This window comes from Capricornis sumatraensis, chromosome 4, assembly GCF_032405125.1.
Source record: "Capricornis sumatraensis isolate serow.1 chromosome 4, serow.2, whole genome shotgun sequence".
NCBI lineage: Eukaryota > Metazoa > Chordata > Mammalia > Artiodactyla > Bovidae > Capricornis > Capricornis sumatraensis.
The window spans coordinates 65,678,446-65,695,110 of record NC_091072.1 but is presented as its reverse complement, the minus strand read 5'-3'; the positions used below and the strand labels follow the sequence as shown (position 1 = coordinate 65,695,110).

The 16,665-nt window shown below is 36.9% G+C and overlaps 1 protein-coding gene across 1 annotated transcript; it reads left to right on the top strand.

The window, feature by feature from the left end:
* The first annotated feature begins 8,705 nt into the window (after nucleotides 1–8,705).
* On the top strand, nucleotides 8,706–13,860 carry KERA (keratocan). Its single transcript, XM_068972064.1, has 2 exons — nucleotides 8,706–9,591; nucleotides 13,688–13,860. The coding sequence occupies exons 1-2, from the start codon at nucleotides 8,706–8,708 to the stop codon at nucleotides 13,858–13,860; spliced, it is 1,059 nt and encodes a 352-aa protein (XP_068828165.1).
* Nucleotides 13,861–16,665: the final 2,805 nt, after the last annotated feature.

Genomic DNA, 16,665 nt, shown 5'->3' with positions numbered 1-16,665 from the left:
AATTTTAAAAATGTTTGGTGCAAAATAAAAGCCTTTATGTAAGACACAATTGAACTGAACTTCTTTTCATTAAACTGAATACCTCTTGTAGGTTGTAGTGGAAGACTCCTATAGCCCTCATTAACCATGAGACCACTGAAATGTGCCATAAATAACCTAAAAAATAGTATCTGCCAAATTTGCTTAGGTTGGTTTACAACAGCAAGCAAACTAGATTAAAATAGGAAGATATGGTATTCTAGGAGAAATATCTCCCAGCAGGAAAAAAGTGAACTTAGTATTTCTGATTTTATTTATGAATACATTTACCATGTTCTAAATGCTTTAAAAACAGTAGCTCTTTCAATTTTCATAGTAACCCTATGAGGGGGTATTTGTACTCTGATTATTTACATTATTATTATTAAACAAAATTTACAGATGAGAAGACCAAGGCAAAGACAAATAGTTGCTCAATTTTTCATAACTAGTAAACAAGAGAGATTCATTTAAATCCAAGTAGATCTGATTTAACCAGCACACTATGTTACCCCCACCCCTTGGGTGCAGAAAACTTCCAAAGTGGTTTTATAATTTGGTTTTGGAAAGTATTATTGAAACAGTTTTATATGTATTATTGTTTAGTCTCTAAGTCGTATATGACTCTTTTGCAGCCCCGTGGACTGCAGCCCTCCAGCTTCTCTGTCCTGGGATTTCCCTGGCAAGAATACTGAAGTGGATTACCATTTCCTTCTCCAAGAGATCTCCTTGACCTAAGGCTTGAACCCATGTCTCCTGCATTGGCAGGTGGGTTCTTTACCACTGACCACCAGGAAAGCCCTTTGAATGTATAGAGAACACTATAAATATACATACATATATGGCAAATAAAAAATAAGGACTTCCCAGGTGGTGCTAGTGGTAAAGAACCTGCCTGCCAATGTAGGAGACTTAAGAGAGGATCCCTGCATGGAGAAGATCCTCTGGAGAAGGAAATGGCAACCCACTCCAATTGGCTGGACAATTCCATGGACAGAGGAGCCTGGTGGGCTACAGTCCATGGGGTCGGCGCAGAGCTGGACATAACTGAACTGACTTAGTATGTATGCATGGATGCATGGCAAATAAGTGCAGTGCAATAAAGAAATTAAAATAATTTTGCATTATTTTTTCAGCAGTAACAATATTTATATTGTGTAATAACATATGTAGCAAATATTTAATCTAAGTTTGTGCTATGCATACATTAGGAATTATTGAAAGGAATCATGATTTCAGGTGGGGTAAGGGTAGGTCTAAGCAAATGTACTAAATGTTTATCTAATAAGAAAATAATTGATGTTTAAAATGGATAAGTTAAACAAAAAGTACAAGCAAGAATATTAAAGTAAATATTAAAAGAAATCCATAGTAAAGTTGAAAATAATGGCCTCTTGGGAGAGGGACTTAGACTGAAGTGTGGAGTAGGGGATTGCTTGGTTCATGATCAGCTTTGTAGTAGTTTTGACCTTTTAAATGTGTTGTTACTATATTTTAAATGTATTATTGGAAAAAAATATACATGTATATATGTGTGTGTCAGCTATATATGTCAGCAGATCCCTTTTATATTTTAAAATTATTTTACAGAATTTAGTTTAATAGCCTAAAATTGATCAATGAAGAGAAAATTATGTCTCTTACCAAACATACCATCAACTGGACTTAAACATAGGTCCTAAGAGTACCTAATAGTTCAACTTTTGCTAAAATAGACACATCAGATATGTATACCAACAAATTTGAAATTCTACTAGAGTTTTCTGTGTTTTATATCCTCATGTATTGCCTTTGTTTTTATCAATTTGTTTTTTCATGTGGACCAAGTCTTTATTGAATTTAATACAACGTTGTTTCTGTTTCATGCTTTGGTTGTTTTTTTTGGCCCTGAGGTATGTGGGATTTTGGCTTCCTGACTAGGGATCAAACCCACATCCCTGTGCTGAAGATGAAGTCTTAACCACTGGCTCACCAGGGAAGTCCCTGCCTTCTCTATTTAAATGTCAATGATCTTTAGGAATGCAACAAGACTAATTTCCTGGCCTAAGACAGTTTAGCAAAGTATGTTTTTATCATCATTATTATTGTTATTTATTAATGAGGAGGAGAAGCAAGAGAAGCAAATAGAAAGCATTGAAATGTGCTAACAAAAGGAAGAGCAGTAAACCAACAAGACTTTAACTCCATCTCAAGTTTCTAGGACTTCTCTCAGGTAGGTTAAGTCCTAGACAACAGTGCATGCCAACCTAGGTAGTCAAGAGTATATGCCAGCCATCATACACTCTGCTGAAAGAAATTTCTGGGCCAACTGATATGTTCACCTTCATTGTTTTCTTTGGTTTTCAATTGACCCTTTATAGTAATCAGAGCAGGTACTTTAAGAGTAGACTTAGGCTTATGATGGTTAAATAGCCTATGCCAGCTTAATAACTAGTAAGATGCAACAGGAAAACTCTGTCACTGTTTTTTTTTTTACTATATTTCAAAGGCTCTTCACTATGTTTCAATATACATAGCTATATTGATTTAAAAAATCAGTTATCAAAATGACACATGTGCCTTATGCATTTGTTTGTTCATTTAATAATTTGGTAAATAGTTATTGGAAACCTACAATGTCCCAAGTTCCATGGACTTTGGACAATAATAGTATGATGATGTGATCACTCACCTAGAGCCAGACATCCTGGAATGCGAAGTCAAGTGGGCCTTTGGAAGCATCACTACAAACAAAGCTAGTGGAGGTGATGGAATTCCAGTTGAGCTATTTCAAATCCTAAAAGATGATGCTATGAAAGTGCTGCACTCAATATGCCAACAAATTTGGAAATCTCAGCAGTTACTACAGGACTGGAAAAGATCAGTTTTCATTCCAATCCAAAAGAAAAGCAATGCCCCAAATGCTCAAACTACTGCACAATTGCACTCATCTCATGCTCTAGCAAAGTAATGCTAAAAATTCTCCAAGCCAGACTTCAATAGCACATGAACCGTGAACCTCCAGATGTTCAAGCTGGATTTAGAAAAGGCAGAGGAACCAGAGATCAAATTGCCAACATCTGTTGGATCAAGAGAGTTTCAAAAAAACATTTACTTCTGCTTTATTGACTATGCCAAAGCCTTTGACTGTGTGGCTCATAACAAACTGTGGAAAATTCTGAAAGAGATGGGAATACCAGACCACCTGACCTGCCTCCTGAGAAATCTGTATGCAGGTCAAGAAGCAACAATTAGAACTGGACATGGAACAACAGACTGGTTCCAAATCAGGGAAGGAGTATGTCAAGGCTGTATATTGTCACCCTGCTTATTTAACTTATATGCAGAGTTCAGTTCAGTTCAGTTCAGTTGCTCAGTCATGTCCTACTCTTTGCGACCCCATGAACCGCAGCATGCCAGGCCTCCCTGTCCATCACCAACTCCCAGAGTCCACCCAAACCCATGTCCGTCGAGTTGGTGATGCCATCCAACCATCTCATCCTCTGTCGTCCCCTTCTCCTCCTGCCTTCAATCTTTCCCAGCATCAGGGTCTTTTCAAATGAGTCAGCTCTTCGCATCAGGTGGCCAAAATATTGGAGTTTCAGCTTCAACATCAGTCCTTCCAATGAACACCCAGGACTGATCTCCTTTAGAATGGACTGGTTGGATCTCCTTGCAGTCCAAGGGACTCTCAAGAGTCTTATCCAACATCACAGTTAAAAAGCATCAATTCTTCAGTGCTCAGCTTTCTTTATAGTCCAACTCTCACATCCATACATGACCACTGGAAAAACCATAGCCTTGACTAGACGGACCTTTGTTGTAGAGTACATCATGAGAAATCCTGGACTGAATGAAGCACAAGCTGGAATCAAGATTGCTGGGAGAAATATTAATAACCTCAGATATGCAGATGACACCACACTTATGGCAGAATGCGAAGAAGAACTAAAGAACCTCTTGATGAAAGTGAAAGAGGAGAGTGAAAAAGTTGGCTCAAAACTCAACATTCAGAAAACGAAGATCATGGCATTGGGTCCCATCAATTCATGGCAAATAGATGGGGAAACAGTGAAAACAGCAACAGACTTTATTATCTTGGGTTCCAAAATCACTGCAGATGGTGACTGAAGCCATGAAATTAAAAGATGCTTGCTCCTTGGAAGAAAAGTTATGACCAGCCTAGACAGATTATTAAAAAGCAGAGACATTACTTTGCCAACAAAGGTCTGTCTAGTCAAAGCTATGGTTTTTCCAGTAGTCATGTATGGATGTGAGAGTTGCACTATAAAGAAAGCTGAGTGCCAAAGAATTGATGCTTTTGAACTGTGGTGTTGGAGAAGACTCTTGAGAGTCTCTTGGACAAGCAAAGAGATCCAACCAGTCCATCCTAAAGGAAATCAGTCCTGAATTTTCACTGGAAGGACTGATGCTGAAGCTGAAACTCCAATACTTTGGCCACCTGATGCGAAGAACCAACTAATTGGAAAAGACCCTGATGCTGGGAAAGATTGAAGGTGGGAGGAGAAAGTGACAACAGAGGATGAGATGGTTGGATGGTGTCACTGACTCGGTGGACATGAGTAAACCGAGAGTTAGTGTTAAACAGGGAAGCCTTGCGTGCCGCAGTCCACGGGGTAGCAAAGAGTTGGACATGAAAGGGACTGAACTGAACTGAACTGAACTGAGTCTCTCATTAGAAAGACAATTCCAAAGCTTCATCATTAAATACTAGAGTTCTTCTCTCCTTTTACCAGAATGAGGTATGACTCAGCAGCCTTTCATTAATTCTTGTATCAAGTAGCTTGATTCAGATATTCTTACCATTATTTTCATTTAATTTACTGAACTTCCACATAAGTAGTTCTAATGAAGAGTTAGAATCATCTAAGAATCAGCAATCCAAGAAGGGTAGATTGAATTGTTATGGGAAAAACCAAGACATACGCAGAGAGAGATTACAGTAATGGTGGCAAACACCCTATGTTTTGGTCTGGAAACAATGATACCAAACCTGGCAAGCGTTGCCGATGATCCTTTTTATTTATATCACATCTCCCAGCGTCCTTAAAATGTTATCATATGCTCACAAAATAAGAAGGAAGAGTTGAGAATGATTAAAACTTTGGAATTGTTTAAAAATTTTGAGATCTTAGACTCTAAAGAGCTTTAAATGATAGAAACATTTTTTTTTTTTTTAATGATACAGGAAACACAGAGCTTCAGTATACAGATAAAGAGAAGTCACAAGGAAAGAGGAGGAATAACCAGGACAGAAACATTTCATTAAAGGGGTGGGTCGGTACTGCTAGAAGTCACAAGTCAAGTAGGCTAAAACTAAAAGACGTCAGTAGATTAGTAAACATGAAGATTATTGCTGGGTTTTTTTTTTTTTTTTTTGCTTTTTTTTTGGTCAGAGAAATGTGAGGGAAATGGAGGGGTTAGAAACTCTATTTTGGTGGCTGAATCGTGGATGGGATGGTGGCTAGAAATGGAGATTAGAGTTAGCCAATGTACGACTCTAATTTTCCTACAATGGACACATATGTAGCGACATTTCTGTAATAGAATTAAGAAGTGACTGAAATAAGGTAGGCTAAAAAAGAAAATTAAATAAGAGAGTAGCTGAAGGGGGTCATGCAGTTTAGACATTATCTGTTGTCTATGTCATGAGAGTTTAGAAAAAGAAGAAAAAGAAAAGGAAAAATGCAGTAAAGAGAGGAGATCATTGTTGTGAGAAAAAGTTGTGTTGGACTCTTTGTGAACCCATGGACTATACAGTCCATGGAATTCTCCAGGCCAGAATACTGGAGTGGGTAGCCTTTCCCCTTTCGAGGGGATCTTCCCAACCCAGGGATAGCACCCAGGTCTCCCGCATTGCAGGTGGATTCTTTATCAGCTAAGTCTCAAGGGAAGCCCTGTGAGAAAAGCAAATAACCCTTATTTTTTTTTTTTTTTTAAGATATAAATGTGCCTGTTGGGCTACTAAGAGATCATCTGATTTAGATCTTGGGCTATAAAGCCCTTAAATTGAAGGGTATTTTCCATTTGAGAGTGTAGAGTTTATGCTACATAAAGGCTAACGTTTCCTATCCTTTACAACAGACTTGTAAGGGGGTCCAGCCCTGTGTTGTAGCTGACAAGACTGTGTTTAAGAGAAAGGAAGTAAGTGGTTCAGAAGAAGTTTTGTGAGTCCAGTGCTCTCTGCTCTTCACTGTGTTCCCTCTCTGATAATACTTGCCTGAGTAGTGTCAAATAAGTCATATCAGTACACGTTTCTTTTCTCAGAATGAGATAGATTTAGAAAACACAATGATTGTAATCAATCAACAGGATAACATCTGAAAATGAGATTCTCAAAAATTTTTGTCTTTCCTTAAGAGGCATAACTTTTTTTTCCCCTCAAATACAAGAACTAGAAGAAACATTATCCTAAACTTATATGCTAAAGAAACAAAAGAGTGCAGCATAAGGTCCTATAATGCCCTAAATGCAAAACATCTGTTATAAAGAGAAAAAAAATCTTATTTTAATAGCTATTTGGAATAAAGCTCCCAATATGAAAGAGAGACAGAAGAATTACTTCTATAAAACAAAGCATAACAGCATATTTAGTGCCAAAATCAGGTAGAGTTTTCCAGATTTCATTTTTAAATTTCTCAAATATATTTTCTATCTCTTTTTCCCTTATCAAAATCAATATATCTAAATAGAATTTCAGCAACTGTTTTATACAAGAAAAAAATGAGTAAAAGGTTTCCATATAAAGAAGACATTGGCCCTTATTTCTTTGTATCCAATTAAAAAAAGAAAAATGCTTTAAAATCTCTTTTTTGTTGTACTTGAAATTAAAACTGCTTTTAGTTTCTTGCTGTTACTCCAGATCACCGCATTATGATATCTTTGGGACTGTGAGCTCAGAGTTTGAAAATGACACTGAATTTTTGTTATGGGTTCTTGAGATTAAAGTCAGAATTTTCTGTGCTGGGCTGCCTGGGTACGGAAGTGCTGTGGTTGTTGGAGGGGTTAAAGCTGGAGCCATGGATGCATATATATTAGGGAGGATTTATAAAAACACCAGCGTGGAGCCTGGGTCAGTCCATTACTATGAGTGAGCAGTGACCAATAGAAAGGGAAGAAGAAGATCCAAGAGCTGAGGTAAGCGGTGTTCTGAGGCTCTGTCAAAGTGGAAACAATAGATCAAAGGTGTTCATGGTGGCCGGTCAGAGGAGGTTGTATTTTTTCCTCACGGGAGGCTTGACAGCATAAAATAAAAACAAATTCCCTTAGTCAAAGTTTTCTTTTTTTTCCTTAACTGATTTTAGCAAACTTCAGCTCCAGACACAGGACTCAAGCGATACATTCCTGGACAGCAAGGTAAATTATTTTTTAAAATTTTCGTAACTCTTAAAGTTAAGAATTCAAAGTTATGATTCATCTGAGGCAGGGTTACAGCGTCAGTAACTAAAGCAAATCCCTATTCTGAAAAAAAAAAATAATATTTTAATGTTTCTGGAGGATGACCAGAGGAGCATTCTGCAATCACAAGAAATTTGACAGCTCGAGGAAGCAGCTCTGCGCTTGCCTTGATTTAGTGGCAAAATCAAAAGATTAGCATTTCTAAATGATGCTCATTTTGTCTTTTCCTAAGAAAGCAGTAAAATTTATTTGGTCTTCATTACCAAGGGTTTGAACTAAATGTACCTTGGTCAGAATGTTACTGTTATATAGATATACACACACACATACACACACACACATATATACATTTTTTTCACGTTAGGATAGTTCTTTGTTCCCATAGCCTTGCTGATACTCAGCTGGGAGGATTTCCGTCTTTTAAATGTCTCACATATCAGTAAGTGTTAACTTATGCTTGTTAGCAGCCATACTGAAACTATGGAGATCACCTGTGCCCTAAGCATGTTCTTTTGTTTTCTTTCTTGCTGACCATAGCAATGCCACTTATATAAGTGTGATTATATCTGTATCTATGTCTATACCTATAGCTATCTAGAGAGAGTTTCATAATCCAGATTTCTTGGCTAAACAGCCTGATCTTGTATTAAAATATTAGAAATATTTTCCTAAACCCCCCAAATAAAACTTACCTGAGAAGCTGGGCAACAGAGCAAGCGATTAATCACATACTTTTCTTCAAATCCTAAAACCTTCTTCACACACACACAAAACTGCTGAAATGTTCTTTGATCTCGCTGTTTCTTTGGTTCAAGGGCCAAAGAGCCTGGGAAATCTCACCCAGATGTTCTGCTCATTTAGGAGCAAAAGTAAAAGCATATGCCTATTTCTTAGGAACAATGTAGACTCTAAATTTGAGTTATTAAAAGGTCACTTTTTTGTATGTGTGTGTTCAACTCTGGGTTTCAGTTAACTTCCTTGTATTAAATAGCTTGAAATGGAAGAGCACTTAGAGTTCCTAAAATTTGCTTTTTGTTACTCAGTTTCCATCGTGATTGTGTTAAAACTGGAAAGTTACAAGTTGGTGAGTCAGTTTCACTTTTGGAAAATGCTTTGCAGATAGTGCTCACTAAATAGATGGGTAATGATTGATAAGTATGCATCAAATGCTGTCAAGTCTTTCCCTCCCTCCCTCCCCACTCACCAAAGAAGCTATGTTTACCGATCATTTTGGTGCACGCAGTTACCTAAAGGTCAAACTCTTTAAATCTCTTACTCTAGATACTATAATGGCAACCACAATCTGCTTCATCATCTGGGTGTTATTCGTAACAGATACGGTGTGGACTCGAAGTGTGAGACAGGTCTATGAGGCAAGTGATCCAGAGGACTGGACAATGCATGATTTCGATTGTCCCAGAGAATGTTTCTGTCCCCCCAGTTTCCCCACTGCTCTGTACTGTGAAAACCGAGGTCTCAAAGAAATCCCTGCTATACCATCAAGGATCCGGTACCTTTATCTTGAAAACAACCTGATAGAAACCATTCCTGAGAAGCCATTTGAGAATGCCACCCAGCTGAGATGGATAAACCTAAACAAGAACAAAATAACCAACTATGGAATTGAAAAGGGAGCCCTGAGCCAACTGAAGAAGCTGCTTTTCTTGTTTCTGGAAGATAATGAGCTAGAGGAGGTACCTTCTCCATTGCCAAGAAGCTTAGAACAATTACAATTAGCTAGAAACAAGGTGTCCAGAATTCCTCAAGGGACTTTCAGCAATCTGGAGAACCTGACCCTTCTTGACCTGCAGCACAATAAGCTATTAGACAATGCCTTTCAAAGAGACACCTTTAAGGGACTCAAGAACCTCATGCAGCTAAACATGGCTAAGAATGCCCTGAGGAATATGCCACCAAGATTACCAGCCAATACAATGCAGCTGTTCTTAGACAACAATTCCATTGAAGGAATACCAGAAAATTATTTTAATGTGATTCCTAAAGTGGCCTTCCTGAGACTCAACCACAACAAATTATCTGATGCTGGCCTTCCTTCTAGTGGTTTTAATGTATCATCAATTCTAGATCTTCAACTGTCTCACAATCGACTCACAAAGGTCCCCAAAATCAGTGCTCATCTGCAGCACCTTCATCTCGATCACAACAAGATTAGAAGTAAGTAACCATCAGGGTGTGTCATTGACTAAGATACTCATTAAGTTAACTCTATATCTTCTTTTGTGGTTGTTGTTGTTTCAATAATGTGGGTGTTTTATTCCAACTCTTGTACTTTTAGATTTTTTTAAAGCATATTTTCAAGTATTGTCTATTCATAGTGTCAATGATCCAAGAGGTTGAAATCTTAGATTGAAAAGTTGATTTTAGTAATCTACAGAGGTATATTATCTGTTGGATAAACTAAATGTCTCTATCTTATTTTACTGGGTAGATTCTGATATTCCTGCCTCAGTGGGCAGACTTACTGAAGAAAGTGTACCAGGTGCAAACAATCTCATGGATAGTAAGAGACAGAATATGATTTAGGAGGTATCAAGAAGGGACCCCAGTCTTAAAGACTGCAGAGAGCTGATGCCTACAGTCACTCTAATTAGAGTTTCTGCTTTAGATCAGTGGGCTTCTCAAACTTTGGAGTATGTAGATGGGTGGCCTCATTCCAGAGTTTCTGTCCTGAGACTTTTCATAGCTAGCGAGTATGCTAGAGATGCTGAGATTACTGTTTCAGGGACCATCCATTGGGAACCAATATTTTGCCTTAAGGTTTTGCTCAATTGAAATTAAAACAATTGTCCCTGGAAGGTGGCAATTCCTTAAGACTAATGGCAATCAACAAGGTAGAATACTCACTCCTTTCCTGAAAATAGCTTTGATAAGAGAAAGAGATAAGTGCAGTGTGCCTTGGAGGCAGAGATGCTGTGAAGGGAAGAAGCTGGAGACATTAAAGGCAAACTTGGCATCCTCACAATTATGCCTGAGACGAGGCTGACTCTGGTGTAGAAGTGGACAACGTCTTGGTCCAGCTACAGGCTATGCTATCAGCCTGTCAAGTATCCAGGAATGCTCTATCCTCGAACAGGCCCTTAAGGAAGATAATCTTGAGGGGGGCTTCTGAACAACTTTATAAAATACATTCTTAAAGTGAGAATCAGTTGGATGGTTTGTAGGAAAGTAACACAGATAATTTTCAGAAGGTTGCGCTGCCTGCTTATCACTCACTAAACTTTTATTTAAGCAAATAATTACATATATATCCCACTTGTAAGAACAGACCATTTTTGCACTATGAATTCTTCATTTATTTGATATATATATTTTTTTCCTAACAGCACACTTCAGCATAAAATCCAGGAACTAATGAGCAGGCTGCTGCCACAGCAGTGATTTCTTTTTGCCCTGGTGATGAGACACATTGTTTAATCTTGTAGTTAAAGCAAAAGATGCAACAGGAAAATATCTTAATAGCTGAATCTGTTGTACTGAACCAAATAGTACGACAGCCAATATCAACCTGTGTATGTGTGTGTGTGTGTGTGTGTGTGTGTGTGTGTGTGTTAGTTGCTCAGTCATGTCAACTCTTTGTGACCCCATGGACTGTAGCCCACCAAGTTCCCCATCTATGGTACTCTCCAGGAAAGAATACTGGAGTGGGTTGCCATGCCCTTCCCGAGGGGATCTTCCTGACCCAGGGATTGATCCCTGATCTCCCGCACTGCAGGCAGATTCTTTACCATGTGACCCACCCGGAAAGCCCAATATCAACCTAAATAAATGTAATTTTTCCTGACGAAAGTACTATGCTTCTACAGGTGCATTCCTTACCTGACAACAAAAGTCCCATAGACATTTGAGGTAGGAAGTCAATTTATAAAGGGATTCCTCATAGATCCCTGTTTGTGAATTGAGGATTCCCCTGAACTGGGACTATGAGCATGAGAGTGTTCAGGAGTGAGGTAGTAAAATCCAACACATGGTTGGGCACCCATGCAAGGTAATTACATAGCTATACAAGGTTACCCAAAGAAGAGAAGGACTCTGTTCTTCTACTCTGAGTGTTTTTTTCATCGAAGTTGTCTCATGTCTCTGTTTTCCCACATTCCATCTTAATATGCATCAGAATCACCTGGAAGGCTTATAAAAGATTTCCGGGCTCCAGTCTCTGTGTTTCTGACCCAGTAAGTCTGGGTGGGGTATAAGGATTTAGTTCTCAGGTAGTACGGATATTGCTGGTCCACACTTTGAGAAGCACAAATGAGCCCTCAAAGGAATCTTGTGTGCTATTACGAATTTCTGAAGATAGAAAAACTGAGGCTCAACTAGTTGAGGGTATTTTGCCAAGGACAAAGGGTAAGTATAATAGACAGGACCTGAATCCAAGGTTTCCCTTAGGTGATCTTTCTCAGTCCAGCAGTATAATCATAGGACATTTTCTTCAATCTCTAGAGTATAAGATTTAAGACAAATTTCTAGCAAAAGAGGTAAAAATCATTTTCACAGCTGCAAAGTCTACATAGAGAAATTGATTTACTTGTTTCTTAATGTAGATATCAAGCACAGTCATTTCTATATTCCAAGAAAATAAATGGAAAAGAAGAATTTCCCTGGCAAGAGTTCTTGGCTCATGATTATATCACACTGCGTTATAGTGACTGCTAAAGTACTTAGTTCTTCTTACCACATAATCTACTCTAGTTGTTAATAAATTGGTTTCCCAGAGACATAACTTTTATATGAAGAGTTTATAGGACAGCAAACATTTATCCAAAATGATAGAAAGGTTTATTTCTTCTGAATACTTTAGGGGACTTTAAATGTGGCAATAATGTTACCTATTCAAACAAGTTGCTTCTTGGTACTCTCTCAGAAACATTAAAATTATTTCATGAAAATATAATTACATTTAGAACACTTGTTTTTTACATTCTAGTTATTCAGACATGCATGGATTATGGGTAATAAGGGTAATAAAGACAAGAGAGAACATATCAGAAAGGATATAATCTCCCCAGTAGGCAAGTGACCCTGCACAATTGGAAAAGGGTGGGACTCAGCTACTTACTTAATGAAATACCTGGTGCACAAGACCTTACCCACCTGAGTCACTATTTAAGCTATACCCAGGTAGGGAATGTTGCCCAATAAAAGTTGCATCACGATAAGGTGATAATATATGTGAAGAAAAATACCCTGAGGAACACAAATCTGCTATAAAATGCAAGTCATTACTTTTAGCAAGTTAAATTTACAAAATGGTGTACAATCAGAGCGAAGCACCTTTGCAGTAAGCATAAAACCCTTCAATACAGTATGAGTCAGTGTGCACCGCAGGACACAAAAGGAGGTCATTGCCAAAGTTAGGCGGGTCTTACCTTCTAAGGGAAGATCTCTTGCTCAACACAATTGCAAAATGGGATAAAGGGAGTATAAGGATTCATTTGAGATCAGTTATTAAGCACACCCATCAGAATTTTGCTGGTTTAACACACCTTTCTCTGCTAAATGCTCCTAAATCTCAGTAAAGATGCTGCTGCCAAGGGCTCTGATCCAAGGCAGGTGCGCGATTTCTCACATCCTAACGATGTGAAAAGGCTGACGGGATATTTCCTGGCTTGAATTTTTGTAATTCAATTCTTGGCAAATGTTTTTTCCCAGTTAAATACACTTAAGTATGGAGATTCAAGGTTGTTTTCGGCAAGTATCATGTATACAAAGTTATTTTAATTGTACTTTAAAAGAAAAAACGTCATCATGTATGATTAGTTTGTGTTTGCATTTTAAATGTAGCTTTCAAGCATTTTCTCTAATAATAGACTGACTCTCTGCCTTCACATCCATCTATTCATCCATCTGCCCCCATACCTACCCATTAATTTAGTACTAGCTCTGAACCACTGTTTCTACCTCTGATGCCCAAATACTACGTTTCTCACTCTACAGTAATCTAATCACACCTTTTCTCGCCTGTCAAAGGAAGAAGACAAGTGACATATCTTTGTTTCCATCACAGCTCTTAACTATATGTTCTTTCTACTGTTGTGTATTAAGTATAGCAAAATATGGACTGACATTAGTATATGTACATTGCACATTTTTTTCTGTGCATAACTTCCAACTTAGACAAGAAGAATGTCTCTCTGCCACCTTCATAGATCAAGCCACCATGCCCTCCATAGGACTGTTTAATAGCATCTTGGTCTTCCCATCCTTAGTCTCTTGCATTCTGCTTCATTCATTCATACTATCTTTGTCTCCATAGATGTGAACGTTTCTGTAATATGTCCTTCAACTCCTACCACACTGCCTGTGGAAGATTCCTTCAGTTATGGACCTCATCTTCGCTACCTCCGTCTGGATGGAAATGAAATCAAACCACCAATCCCTATGGATTTAATGACCTGCTTCAGGCTCCTTCAGGCTGTCATTATTTAAATGTGTCTTCAATAATCTTAAATTCATTTAATAAGTACAGATTTCTGACATGAAATTTGGTTACCATTCATAGGTATAAGATAAAAATCACTTTTCTAACTGCTTACCTGGCCACTATTTTTATTTGTACAACTTATTTTTTCTAATCGAAATTGCTTTTCCCCGTATATAGCACTGCCTGCTTTTCTTTAATAAAACAAGACACAGAGTCATGATAGTTTATCAACTCAAAGATAGTTCCTTTTTGTCTCTCTCACAGCTTACTAATGCCAATTAATGCAAATACATTGTTATGCAATAGAAATGATGTATTTGTTTGCAAATGTTCAAAATTGCTTATGCAGATACTATAATCATGATACAACACAACAATCTAACAAGAGGTAGAAATTTCTAGAGAAAGAAAAAAAATGAGATATTTCTTTATCATAATTATAAAGAAATAGATTCATATTGTTAAGTAGCTTTTGTAAGTATCATTTTTATATTTAGCTCAAGAATTGTTATGAAATGCATCAAATACTTTATAGCAAGAAGATTTTAGCTATTTAATACTAAATAACGAAGCAATAGGAATTTTTAGTTCGTTATTATTTCTTATACCTGCTGTGCTTAGGTATAGTATAGCATACTCTTGAAGTTAAAGTCCTACATTTATTTTAATGCATTTCTGAGAGAATTTTAGTGTTTTAACACTTGAAATCCACTTAATTGCAAATCCTTCAGTTCTTTTATTTGCCAGTGTTTTTTTGGATTTTTTTAAATAAAATAAATGAATGCTTTCTAACAAAACAGAAGTAAAATATTTATTTTAGGAGGCTTATTCACAAGTTTTATAAAGAATATATTTTTAATAAAAAGTCTTATGATAACAATTATTTCCACTTTTCTAGCATGAATATATTAAAATATAAATTTCCTATTTTCCTTTTTTTAATCAATGAACATAAGAAAAAAGTTATATTCTGATCACTAGACATACCTGTTTCTCATGTGTCAAAAAACAAAACAAGATTTCATTAAGTAACAAAGTATAGTTTTCTTATATTTCCGACTATGTTAAATACATGTTATTAACGATAAGCATCCCATATAGATTAATACATTTATTTATATATAATTTTCCAGGTATTATTCTGAAAAAACCTATAAATATGATGTATTTCCTTAGAAAAAGGATCATATACATTTGTGAACCACTACATTAATGAAAGTTCAATGTGTAACTTTAATCCAAGGTTTCTCAGAAACTTAATATGTTATTTTGTTATGTGAATTCCCAAGAAGAAAATAAAAGGTGCAGTATTGCCCCTCTATTTTCATACCAAAATTTATTTAGGAGTGGGAGGAAAGAACAATGAACATACATTGAACAGTTTTTAATGCTGGCTGAAGGTAAGACATTAAGAAAGAATAATTTTACAAAGCTTCAAAGCACATAAAGAAAATTATGTCATATAAATTATGTCATAAAAATACAGGAAATCAGATCTCATTAGGCTGGGGAAAAAGAATTTGTCGAGAGAAACATAATAACTTTAAATATTTGAAAATCTGCCATGTGAAAAAGAGGATAACACATTTTCCAGGAAGCTCCAAAATGAAAAGTAGAACATATGAGTGAAATTTATAAGGTGCTGTATTTCACCATTAGCCAAGGAAGAACCTTCTAATGTTTGATCAGAGTCATCCAGGGATGGAAGCAGCTTTTCCTGAGGTAGTGTTACCTATTTGAAATTGTTCAAATAGATAGATGATTCAAGAGATGCAGCACAGGGAATTATACCCACTATCTTGAAATAATCTATAATGGAATATAACGTGCAAATCACTATGCTGTACACCTGAAACTCATACAATGTTGTAAAATCAACTATACTTCTATTTTAAAAATGGGAGAAAGGATATGAAAAGAATTTCTGATCTGAAAGAAAAGTTGTAAAATGTTCCTTTTAGACTTTTTCAACTCTAAGAAATGTTATCCATCCCATGTTTCCTTCCTTCCTATCTTTTTTATTTCATAAAATATATATTGAGTGCCATAAATAGACGTACACAGGAACTAGTGTGTGTACACCGGGACTGTAACAGTGGCCACGGTGTATACTATAGTGGGTGAGACACAAGTTAGCCGAATAATCATAAAAATATGTAACATTTCATCTGTGATAAAAGATAGTAATGGAGAGCTGCATGGTACGAAGGAATTTGAAAGGAGGATTCCCTGAAGAAATAATGGTTAAGAAAACACATAAAAGGTGACAAGTATTTAAACACAGGGTAAAAAGGAAGAAAATTCCACGCAACATTAGAGTCTGTAGTCAAGTTGAAGTGACAATTTGGGCGTAATTGAAGAGTTTTAAGTCATAAGTGACTATGTTCAGTTCAGTTCAGTCACTCAGTCATGTCTGACTCTTTGCAGTCCCACTGGACTGCAGCCTGCCAGGCTTCCCGGTCCATCATCAACTCCTGGAGCTTATTCAGACTCATGTCCATCGAGTCAGTGACGCCAACCATCTCATCCTCTGTTGTCCATTGAGGTAATATCGTGCAGTGGTAAGGAATATTAATACCGAAGCTAAAATTGCTGAGTTAAAATTCCGGCTTCACTGTTCTGTGGTCCTGGGCAGAATTTTTAAAGTTTCTTCTAATCAATAAAATGAGGACAAATAATAGTATCTACCTAATGGTGGGAATTAAATGAGTTAGAAAAGGTAAAGCGCCTTGAACAGTGCATGTCACATGGAAAGTGATAAATAAGTGTTTATTATTATCATTGGGTACATATGTTTACTATACAGAGAT